General features: G+C 42.5%; 1 protein-coding gene across 1 annotated transcript; it reads left to right on the plus strand.

The window, feature by feature from the left end:
• Positions 1–1,350: 1,350 nt before the first annotated feature.
• Positions 1,351–10,128, plus strand: camkvl (CaM kinase-like vesicle-associated, like; the record flags this gene model as incomplete). The annotated part of the gene is made up of 10 exons (XM_080031840.1): positions 1,351–1,445; positions 2,989–3,120; positions 3,460–3,534; positions 4,515–4,653; positions 5,574–5,694; positions 6,371–6,446; positions 6,575–6,711; positions 6,813–6,891; positions 6,990–7,077; positions 8,635–10,128. The coding sequence occupies 10 exons, from the start codon at positions 1,351–1,353 to the stop codon at positions 10,126–10,128; spliced, it is 2,436 nt and encodes an 811-aa protein (XP_079887966.1).
• Positions 10,129–11,393: the final 1,265 nt, after the last annotated feature.

An 11,393-nucleotide genomic window follows, 5' to 3' on the forward strand; every position in this document is an offset into this window, starting at 1 on the left:
ACACACACAGACACACACACACACACACACACACACACACACACACACACACACACACACACACACACACACCCACACACACACACAGAGGGGGAATTTTCCATCATTGATGTTCATTCCTTTATCGCAAATTAGCACCCACAATATGTTATTACCCTTAAAGATTTATTTTCTTTTCCTGTTCCTCACCATCACATCTCATATTTAGTTTTTTCTCAGTTCCTTCCTTTTTGTCTCTCCTCCTCACGTACACACACACAAGCATTACCAGCATTACCAGCAGCCTCTGGCATCACTCACATCAATCAAAGCTCCATCTAAAAAGTCCCATTCCCTGCTCTCACATATTTCCTGGTTTTGGATTTGCTTTAGTGTGGTCCCAAACCCCGGCACAGACAGAGGATAAACTGTCTGTAGAACACTCCATTAGAGCAAAGTTGAGACAAAACAAATAAATAAATGAATGAGCCAAAAGAAGTGGCTCTTGTCATATGTTTAGGAGAGGAGATGAATCCTAACGATAGATGGCTGAAGCTTCCAGGGAATCTGTCCTCTACAGTAGATGGAGTGTGAAAGGATGTGGGTGAGGATTGCCCGAGGACTGTGGTGAGATGGTTTATCGATCGCTGATTCACTTCTAGAACCTTGATTTTCTACCTGGGCGGTTGGGACCTCCTGTGGGGTCACAAGCTATTTTAAGGCTGGATATGAATTGCACAGTGCGTATATATATAATGAGGTGAAAAGGGGAAAAAAAATTAATACTGACTTCCGGATTGATGTTCAGAGGTCATGAAAGACTGATCTAGATCAGAAGTCATTAAACCCCTAGTGCTGTCAGTGTGACTCGTGGCTGGAGGGATTGCTGTAGAAGCCAGCTGCTTTAGGGAAACAGGGACACTGCCCTTTAAAGATAAAGTTTAACTTGAACTTGACAGACGTTGTACAGAATCGGCAGACTTTAGCAGGGTAGAGAGAAGCTTAGTGGATAGCTTACTGTCTGTTGACAAGGCTGGCAGGCAACCAGGCTGCCATCACCATTATAGCCTCCAGATTCATTCAGAAGTTGACTTGGGTGTATCCGTGGTTCTCACATGTACTGTGTACTTTCGAGGCAATAATAGAAGCAGGCTCTCCTGTGTGTCTTTGAATTAAACCACAGAAGCCTTTCATAATGTTTCATCAGTACCTCTTTTCCTCCTTTGTATGCTTGCCCATGCTGCTCTGCAATTCCCTTTATCTGTCTGTTACCTAAAGGTGTCATCAAAAGGATTTATGCCTAACACTCCCCACTTTAGTGAGTGCAATGATTGAAATGTCTTCTTCTTCACTTTATAGGTGAATGCCGTCATGCCATTTGGGTGCCTTGCCCTGCGAGATGGGCGCTCATACGATAGCATGTCTGATATCACGGACAAATATGAGATCGGACAAGTCCTCCGCGCGTAAGTAACACAAAGCTTCATGCATGGATCCCTTTTTCCTCCGCTCCAATATTGAATTTGTGTACATACCAATATTCCCAAATGGTCTTTATTCTCTTCATGCATTATTAAAATTGGATCGAGTCCCCTGTAGATTTGGTTTGGCATATCAAACAGTTTCACTGAAGGAATGACAGAAGGTAACGGAAGGAGGCTACTGTTTAATCGACTTTAGCCAACTAATTGTAATATCTTTGCAACAAACTTTTGAAATTCTCAAGTATTTTTGGCAGTTTAAATATTCTGTGTCATGAAAAAAATAATCTTTTGGACATATTTTCAAAGAGCTCTGAAAATTCCTTCTGCTGCTCGACTGGATGAAATCTGGCCTCTTTATTCTCCCTAACACCTCTCCTTGACACATTAAAGGCACACACACACACACTCACACACACACACACACACACACACACACATGCACCAATCAGTCTAAGAGGCCATATGGCAACATCAGCATCTGGCCTCAGAGATTTCTGCTCATCTTTTATATAACACACACACACAGACTCAGAATTAAGTGCAGACATTTCCTGTGCATGTACTATTTTAAATGTTTTATGAAAACCATGAAGATAAACATGGCATGGAGGACCATTGCATTTTCTGATAGTATTTTTCAGAAATTAAATGAATGATATAATGTGAAACACTGTAATTTATGGTGAGAGGGGCAAGTATAGTTTTTTCAAGCACTGGTCAGTTTTGAGACTTTTGGCTTCACTTCCATTAAATGCCTTCTGTCATATAAGTACAATGTCTAAGATGTACATTTAGCTGTTTATTTTACCATAACTTTTGTTTGTGTGTATATTTTTTCCTATATCATCATTATTCCCCAAAATATGTTTCTCAATACTCTAAAACAAAATCTTAACTTCTAAAGCACTTACATCAACTTTCCATAATCATTCCTGCAATAATTCTCAAAGTTATTACAGAAGTATGTGTTCATATCTTGTTACGTAATTGTCTCATTCATCATACATTTTTGTCTTAAAATAGGCCTTTTTAATACCTGTTAATAGTCTTTTTTATTATCTATAAAATGAAGAAAGGTTGTATTCAAAATCAGTTCTGTCAAAACTTTGGACACTGTATATTGAAAAAATTGACTAAATATTTTAACCTTGGCTTCATCCAACATCTAGATTGTTGGTTCTCAATGAGATGCAAATTTAAACAAAATAGATAGTAGATATTGCCAGAATTGCATATTCATTCATACAATTCTGGATAGCCAGCTGATGGCAGCAATAGAAACATTTTAGATTGACTTTTTATGGCCCATTTATTCCATCCAATGACTCTCCATGTGAATTATTTCACTTTATTTTCCCAAAACCGCCAGTGTCTCCTTCGATATTATGCTGTCTTTTCTCAAAAGGATCAATACTAATTTGGTGTACAACATTACATTTCCCTGTTCTGCCTTTCTCTGTATGTCTGTGTTACTGTAATGTCTGTCTTTCTTTCTGTTTTTCTATTTTTTTCCCTTCATGCGTAGGAAGGAGTTTTGCGAACTGTGCCTGGCCAAGGACCGACAGACAGACAAGGTGTTTGTCTGCAAGAAATTCCTCAAGAAAGACGGCAGGAAAGTCCGCAAGGCTGCCAAGAACGAAATCATGATCCTGAAATTGTACGCAGTCATTCTATGGACAGATGGGTGTATGATTGAGGGAGGGAAAAAGGTGGAGAGTGGGGGATGGGGGTGGGGATTGAGAGAATGTCATTTGAAATCTATACATATTTCACACGATCCATAAAAAACAACTGCGGGTAAAAATGGAAGCCTAATAGGTGTTTGTTATTTCTACTTTGCAATGTTTTTTAAATATTTACACAGCTGAAGATATTGCTATGAGTACCCAATGTTATATGTATTTAAAAGCCAGAGATTGGACAGCAGCCTTCAGCTGCATGTCTGTCCCTTCAGTGTTGTGAGGTTACTGTCCATGATTTATTTTTGCTCTTTAAGGGTCAACCACCCAAACATCCTTCAGCTGATAGATACATTCCAGACACGGAAAGAGTACTTCATCATCCAGGAACTGTGAGTGTTTCTTTTACTGTTTCTCTATGTATCTTTCTTGTACTTAAGCTTCTGTGTGTGTGTGTGTGTGTGTGTGTGTGTGTGTGTGTGTGTGTGTGTGTGTGTGTGTGTGTGTGTGTGTGTGTGTGTGTGTGTGTGTGTGTGTGTGTGTGTGCGTGTCTGTCTGTCTGTCTGTCTGTCTGTCTGTCTGTCTGTCTGTCTGTCTGTCTGTCTGTGTGTGTGCCGCATGCACCTTAACACACAAATCCGTCAGCTGGAGGGTAGGAGTTGAGTTTACCCTCTTATTACTATGCGCTCTGTTGCACCCCTCAGCAACAGAGGAAGGTGTTAGATTCTATGAGATATTTACTCTTAGTAACACTCAACATTACTCAGTGCTCTTGAAGCACCTCTCTGCCATAATAGTGTCTCTACAGAGAGCTTGGGATCGATACGCCAGAGTGGGCCCCTGAACCACATCACGCGTGACTAGTGCATTTTTCAACATTTGCAACTTTAATAGAAAGCAATAACATTGATCGAAGCTGAGTGGACAACTTATTTCCCTTCTGTTACTTAACTACAGACAGACTCAAAGTGATTGCAGACATCTGCATCCGCATCGGTGGTGTCTGTTTATAGCTCACACTTTTGCCCAGGCAATAGTCCCCTTGCCGAGGGCGATTCATGATTATCACACCCATCGTTTATAAACTCTCCAAAGTTAACCAAGTATTTTAGATTAATGACCAATATTATAGCTTTTAATTGCTCTGCAGTGCTAGCTTAAGGCCTGTGAAAGCAGATTGCCTTACCAATGGACAAAAAAAAACTCACAGGGCTTTTTATAACTGTGTTACTGAAAGCCCAAATTGTATTATTGTGCTGCAACATGTTGTTAACAGTCGCACCAACTTGCATTAATAAGTGTATTTGGTTATGTGTGTACTGATGTTTTTACGCGTTTATGTATGCGTGTGTGTTTGTTTGACTGCATTCAGTGCCACAGGAGGGGATGTATTCGACTGGATTCTGGACCAGGGGAATTACACAGAGAGAGACGCCTCCAATGTCATCAGACAAGTCCTTGAGGCTGTGGCATACTTACACTCCCTCAACATAGTTCACAGGAACCTGAAGGTAAATACTCACTCTCATATTTCCCTCTCCCTACATTATGGCATGTGCGTGACTGTTTGCGATAAGTGTCATTGCAATACAGCGATATAGAAAGACTGCCAACTTACCTCTACAAACAAAGGAAGAATTACAACAAAAAGACCTTTGCCGCCAGACCTCGGAGAGCAATCTTCAGCATAGTCTATCTATGCAGAGACATAAAAGCATTGCACCTATTGCCATCTCAGTTAATGACTCAACATTTGATAGCATTTTAGCAAGGGAGTAGACACTGTCTTTATGGCTTATGCAATCTCTAGTGATACAGAAAGATTAATATCTTTAGCCATCATTATCAACCCATTAGGAAGGATTGACAGCATGTCTTGGGCTTCTGACTCCACCTAATGGTAGAAGCTGGGATTTACCTTCAGCCTATATTGTCTGGACTCATAATATAATGTGAAGCCACGAAAGTTGTTGAAATGATAATTTCAGATCAGTGCAGAAATAGAAGTGAATTTATCTAAGTATTAAGTATTAAAATGTAAAAGTATTATTTTATTAATTTTTTTATTTGCCTCTTTACTATCCCTTAATTGCCAAACAATAACATGTTTAGTTAAATACATAATACAGTGCTGTATTGATTTACCTGATGATTCATTTCTTCTTGAAGACAGTTTGTACTTTAGAGATTTGTTTTCATCCTGACGTCACCCCTATATTTTCAACAAGATCATAACACGACTTACAAATCATGAAAAACATGTAATGACATGTTAAACTTTTCCTGAAATGTATCTGATTTTCAATTCCTAGAAATGTGTAGCACTGAACTGGTTCAATGAGCTGTCCCTTAATGACTGAATGAATAGGACGGTGTAGGCCCTGTGTGTACTTGCATGGGAAAACTTACTCTCTCTCTTCATGTTTTGTAGCTGGAAAACCTGATGTACTACACAGAAAACAACCACAAAAAAGTAGTCCTGCGAGATTTCTACCTATCCAAGTTTGAGAACGGACCCATCACAGAGCCTTGTGGAACGCCAGAATACCTAGGTAGTATAGGCTACCCTCTATTTACCACTGTTGTTGTGGTTCTGTTTTCATATATAACTTTGTCTCTTATTTGTCTCTATCTCTCAACCCCTTCTGCATCCTTCAATAGCTTCACCATGTGTTGTGAATTTGGGCCTGCGGGCAAACTTTACCTTTTTAAGTTTGTTGCTCCCCTGTGCTTTTAAAGATCATTAAAGGTCATGAAACCCAGTGAACACAGAATTGAAAGAATCAAAATCTTACCCTCCTCCTCCTCACACACCTCCTCTCTTTTTATCCTCTGATCTCCTTTATACTGTCTCTCTCTCTCTCTCGCACTCTCTCTCTCTGTCCCTCTCTGTCCCTCTCTCTCTCCCTCTCTCTCTCTCTCTCTCTCTCTCTCTCTCTGAGGTTCATGTGAGGCCAACTTGAAGCACAGAGCTGTGCTTTGGCCTGGTTCTCTCCAGTGAATGGTCGGGACAGTTATTCATAATGTTGAGCTGAGTAATTAGACAAATAAATAAGGACTGGGTACAGAGGCCCTGACGGGAAAAGGAATGAGAAGAAAAGAGATCAAGCTCCTGTCTGTGGAGGGGTTGAATTACGAATGCGGTGTGATGGTTTATAAATGAAAACCCTGGCCAATGCAATCTGTCTTCCTCTCACTCACTCTGCAAACCTCTTTACTGCCTCTCAGCTCCTGAGGTGGTGGCCCGTCACCGGTATGGTCGTCCTGTGGACTGCTGGGCTGTGGGTGTCATCATGTTCATACTGTGAGTCAAGACAATACAAAAAACTGAACAGCGTCAAACACTTCAGCAGAATAATTGCTTTGTTTTATTTTAACAGCAACAACAACTTCCCTTCCTCTGTCTCTTTTTGTATGTTCCTCTTTGTGCAGCTTATCAGGCAACCCCCCTTTTTATGATGATACAGAGGAGGAGAACACAGATCTGCACAATCGCATCATTTTCTGTCGCATTGTTGCCGGTGAATTTGAGTTTGACACTCCGTACTGGGATGACATATCACCTGCAGGTACATACTCCGCCACACGATGGCAACACATACTCTGTTGACTGTTCAATGTGCTGGTACATGGTGCCCCCTAAACTGAACTGTTGTTGTTTCTACCTTAGCTAAGGAGCTCGTCTGTCGGCTTATGGAGGTTGATCAGATGCTGAGAATCACAGCGCAGGATGCACTTTGGCATGAATGGTAAAAACATAAGCACACGATCACAGGAGCGCAAAGTATTTTGACACACATCCACAGGGCTTGCACTCATTTTTCTGATTGTTTGTCACATCTGCCAGGATTGCAGGGAATGGTGCATCAGAGAAGAACCTTAAGGATGGCGTGTGTGCCCAGTTTGAGAAGAACTTTGCGAAGGCCAAATGGCGGGTACGAATACACTCTCACTCTCTTTCTGCAGTAGTAAATGAAGTTGGTGATAATATAGTCAAGCAAGCAGCAGAGGACAAGGAGGAGAAATGGAATAAAGGCTATAGGGAGAATTTAAAGATCTTTACAGTCAAAACAACACCAATGATAATTTTTCATTTGTAATGATAGCTTCACAGTGTGCTTTTAGCTCAGTATAATTGTGCAAATGATGTGGTGATGGCCTTAAGGATATCCTGTGGTTTTGAATACAGAAGACCAAGAAGTGGGAAGTTCAGATGACCTTATAAGTAATAGTTATAACCCTCTTCTCTCTTTCCCCATGTGGTTCCTAGGAGTTGAAGGTATTGTAGTACATTATGAGGGAGAGTGGAAGGACAGAGCCTGGGGAGTATCTCGCCTTTAGTCCGGCATGATTCAATAAGATAACATCTCTGTAATGGCTGATCGCCCTCTTGAATTAAAAAGAGGTTTCTGTTGGAAAAACTGACTATAGTAATCAACCAATTGTGACATAGCCCTGGTTTAAGTGTCAGCCTTGAGATGTGTTGAACATGTTCGGGCTGGCGAAACTCTCCTCATAAGCTCTGTTTCTGCCCACTGTCACTCTGCCTGTCCCAGAAGAGATCCATCCTCTTTGCCCCACTTTTTCTTCATCGGATTAGACCCAGATGTTCAATGTGGCCCGCTCTGCTCCTTTCTCACTCCTCATCTGCACTAGTCCATGGAACTAGATTGGTAAAAACCAAAGATAATGATCAGCAACAGGGAAGAGGGTTTGCTCTTTAATTGTCTAGTTTTTCTATATTTGTGTAGAGCGGGAGAAATGGAAAGGATATCAGATTTATAGGCCACTGTGGACTGTTGAACTGCAGTGATTTGAAGTGTAAGGCCCTCTGTCATCCCTCTTACATGAATCCTAACTCATTGCCCCATACTGTACCTCTGTGTTACATTCAAGTCGTACTTGAAGCTATACAAAAGCTGCTGAGTCAAGTCGTGTTGTATCCGGTGACATTTCTGTGTCCAAATGGCTTTTCACTTCCAGAGAATCCATTCCCTGGTTTAGAAGCAACCTCTAAGCTCGCACATCTCCTCCAACTCCTTCAGTGTTTGCAGATCAAAAGGAGTCAGATGGATGTAAGAATGAAGGAAGGGAGTTGTGTTTACACTTATCTGTCCACTTACCTTTTCCAGTCAGCAAAGCAGTCAAGGAGTGGCTTGGGGAGAGTGAGTCTTGAGATTGATTTAAACCAGGGTACAATATGTCATAACCTCCTGGAAGTACACAACTGAGACTTATCTTACTGCACTGTTCCCTTCACATGAGTCACATCGCAGCGCTTAGTATGATGATGCAAAATCATGGTGTCTTGACAGGTTTTTTGTCAAATGCTTGTTTTCGAAGCTCATTCTCTATGCTTTGCGATAACCAACTACAGTTATCAAAGGAAAGTACATATGGTGTTGATGAAGAAAAAGCAACATTCTGTGAATCTGATTCTCTTTACACCGCTATCCTTCTCTCCTTTTTCTTTGCCTCTGTCTGTTTTGTAGAAAGCCATCCGTGTCACCACTTTCATGCAACGATTGAAGAATTCAGAGGCAATGACTGACAGTTCCGCCGAGGTTCAGGCCAGTGAAGAGGCTGGAGATGGTGAGGGGGGCGTGTCCCAGGGGACGAGTGATGAGGGAGACAAAGGGACGACTGATGGAGGGGGGACTTCAAGTAGTCTGTCTTTAGAGGTTACTCTTGAAAGTATGACAGAAGGTTTGGACCAGGTTGAGAGGAGGGGTAAGGTCGAAGACAAACAGGATGAGGTAAAGATGAACATAGGCCCATCTGTCGGAACTTCCCCGTCAGATATTCAGGAGCCTCTCTGTCAGCAAAGCCAATCGAATGCAGCCCCCAAACTCCCACCAGAGGAGCCTGATAAGGTCTGCTCAAAGAAGGCAGCGGGCGATGGAACCAGGAAAATGGCTGCCAACTTGGGTCAAAGTAAAGTTGTTCCAGAAGCCAAACCGACCCCAGTGATAAAGCCTGACCCGTCCAAGCTGTCAGACGGTTCTTCAGGCACTAACCTTGACAAAAAACACGCATCCGCCTCCCCTGATCCCAGCAGCAAACGTAAGATGGCTGCAACGTTCCATGGTACTCCACCCTCAGGCATGGCTGCTGCGACAGCCTCACCAGAGAAGAGGCCAGCCACGCAGAGGGATGAGACTGACGAAAGCTGGTGTCAGACACAAGTACCTGACGCAGTGGCAGAGAGATCGCTGGCAACGGTCACTCCGACAATTGGGCCTGCCGCTGGGCTGGATGTAGGTCTAGGAGTAAGGTTAAGGGCCGATGATAGCCCCTTGGATAAAGGGAATAGGGATGCCAGGAGAACTGACAGATACAGTGCTGAGTATGGCATAGCAAAGGCAGGTCCTCCTGCGACAGGACAGGGTTGCTATACAATAGGCAGCTCTGCTAGTTTGGGCCGACATGCCATTCCATACAACCCAGAAGTTGGCCCTGTAGGGATGGGGATGGCAGGGAGCTATGTTAGTCCATACAGCTCCCTTTATACAAGTGGTGGAGGCTTAGGAATGTATGGGACGGGGCTACAGCATGGGGGAAGCGGGTGCAGCACCACAAGCGACTGGCAAATGGATAGTGTGATCGAGCAGATAGAAAAGCAAATGGCCGCAGTGCTGGAGAAGATCGAGGGAGACATGCCCTCGCTGCTAGAGCAAATCAGTGACTGCCCCGCTGAGACGCCACGTGCTCGGAGCACACACAGCTCGCCTGCCACCTGCCGCATGCGCTCCTCGCAACGCGCCTCCAACGCCACCTCTGCCACTCCTCCGCCTCTTCCAACTGCTCCCAGGCCTGTGTTGCCGTCCCTCCCTCGCCTGACTATCCCTCCTCCCTCTTATCCCCCACCCTCCCCACCCACACTCTCCTCACCCCAGGCTGAAGGAGAGCAGGACGACAGGGATGGACAGAGGGATGCAGCTCGTTCAAGCCAGTCCCCCAGAGCTGATATGAGCAGGGGGCTATGAAGCAGGTGTGCACGATGCAATACAAAACACCTGGAACCTTGTATTTATGGTTAACATTTGAGACACGCTCATATCCAGAAGTAGCCTGTCATCCATCTGCTCCCAAGAAGAAAAGTAACCATGCAGTGTTGTTTGGTTTGGCTTTGTTTTCATTTTGAGAATACTGGTAAACAGTAGTTAGTAAGTAAGAGTTGACAACTAAGTTACTGGAATTATTTATTACAAACTGTAAAAACATACTGGGTTCCTAATACTTGCTGTACTCCCATGTTGTAAACTTTGTTAACCCCACACTGACATCAACTTATTTCCAATCAACTCATCCCATTTCCTTATTTCTCGTTCTCTTTTTCTTTATGTAGCAATTTATTCTTTGAGTGATGTTGCAAAATCATGAGCTTGCAGCCACACAGTTGTACTAGGAAGTATGGAAAGCTGATCTGACCAGGCCCTTTCAATGGCTGCTGAAGATGTTGATTTGTAATATTATATAGTGTATTTAAACTTGAAATGTCACTAAAAGTCTTGTGAGTTGCTCCACACCCGTTGGCAAGTTTAGAAAAATCTTTATGTGAAAGATATTGTAAAAAGAGTTTGCAAATATACACAAACACCCTTTTTTTCCAAAGCTCTCCAAAAGTATTGGCCAGACACTTTGTAAACACTCCCCCTACCCGCCCACCCCCTTTTTTTGTCAACACATTAATTTGGTACCGTTTTTTGGATACTGTCCAGCGCTACTGACCCTGTATAAAAGGTATTTCTGAAATGTATTCTGCTTTTGGATCTATGTCACACCCGCTTATGTGCCCTTCCTCACAACAAGTCTAGACTTACTATTTTGTCCCTATGTAAACTGTGGCTGTTTGCAAGTCTTTCAATAAAAGTCAAATGAAAAAAGGCTACAAAATGGGTTGTTTCATCGTTCAAAAGTTTGGTTTTTAAGTAAATACATTGAATTGAACTATTTCTTAACTTGTAGTGCTAGAGCTAAAATAACTGATTCTCATAGAGGTAGCCTATATGTTATCATGCCATGCCTACAATTCCCATCTGCCCTTGCGCGAACTTCAGATTAGTCTACTCATGTGACGGCGCGGGGGTGTAAAAATATTAATGTGCTTAATCAAACAACACACATACAATTTAATTATGTTATAGTGTAGAATTGAATGTCTTTGGTCGTTTAGATGTTGTGGTTAAACAGTGATGATTAATAATGTACTCGTGATAAATCAATAAGATGCACTTTTCAGTGAACCCTC

This window comes from Ammodytes marinus (assembly GCF_949987685.1).
Source record: "Ammodytes marinus genome assembly, chromosome: 7".
In the NCBI taxonomy this organism is placed as follows: Eukaryota; Metazoa; Chordata; class Actinopteri; order Uranoscopiformes; family Ammodytidae; genus Ammodytes; species Ammodytes marinus.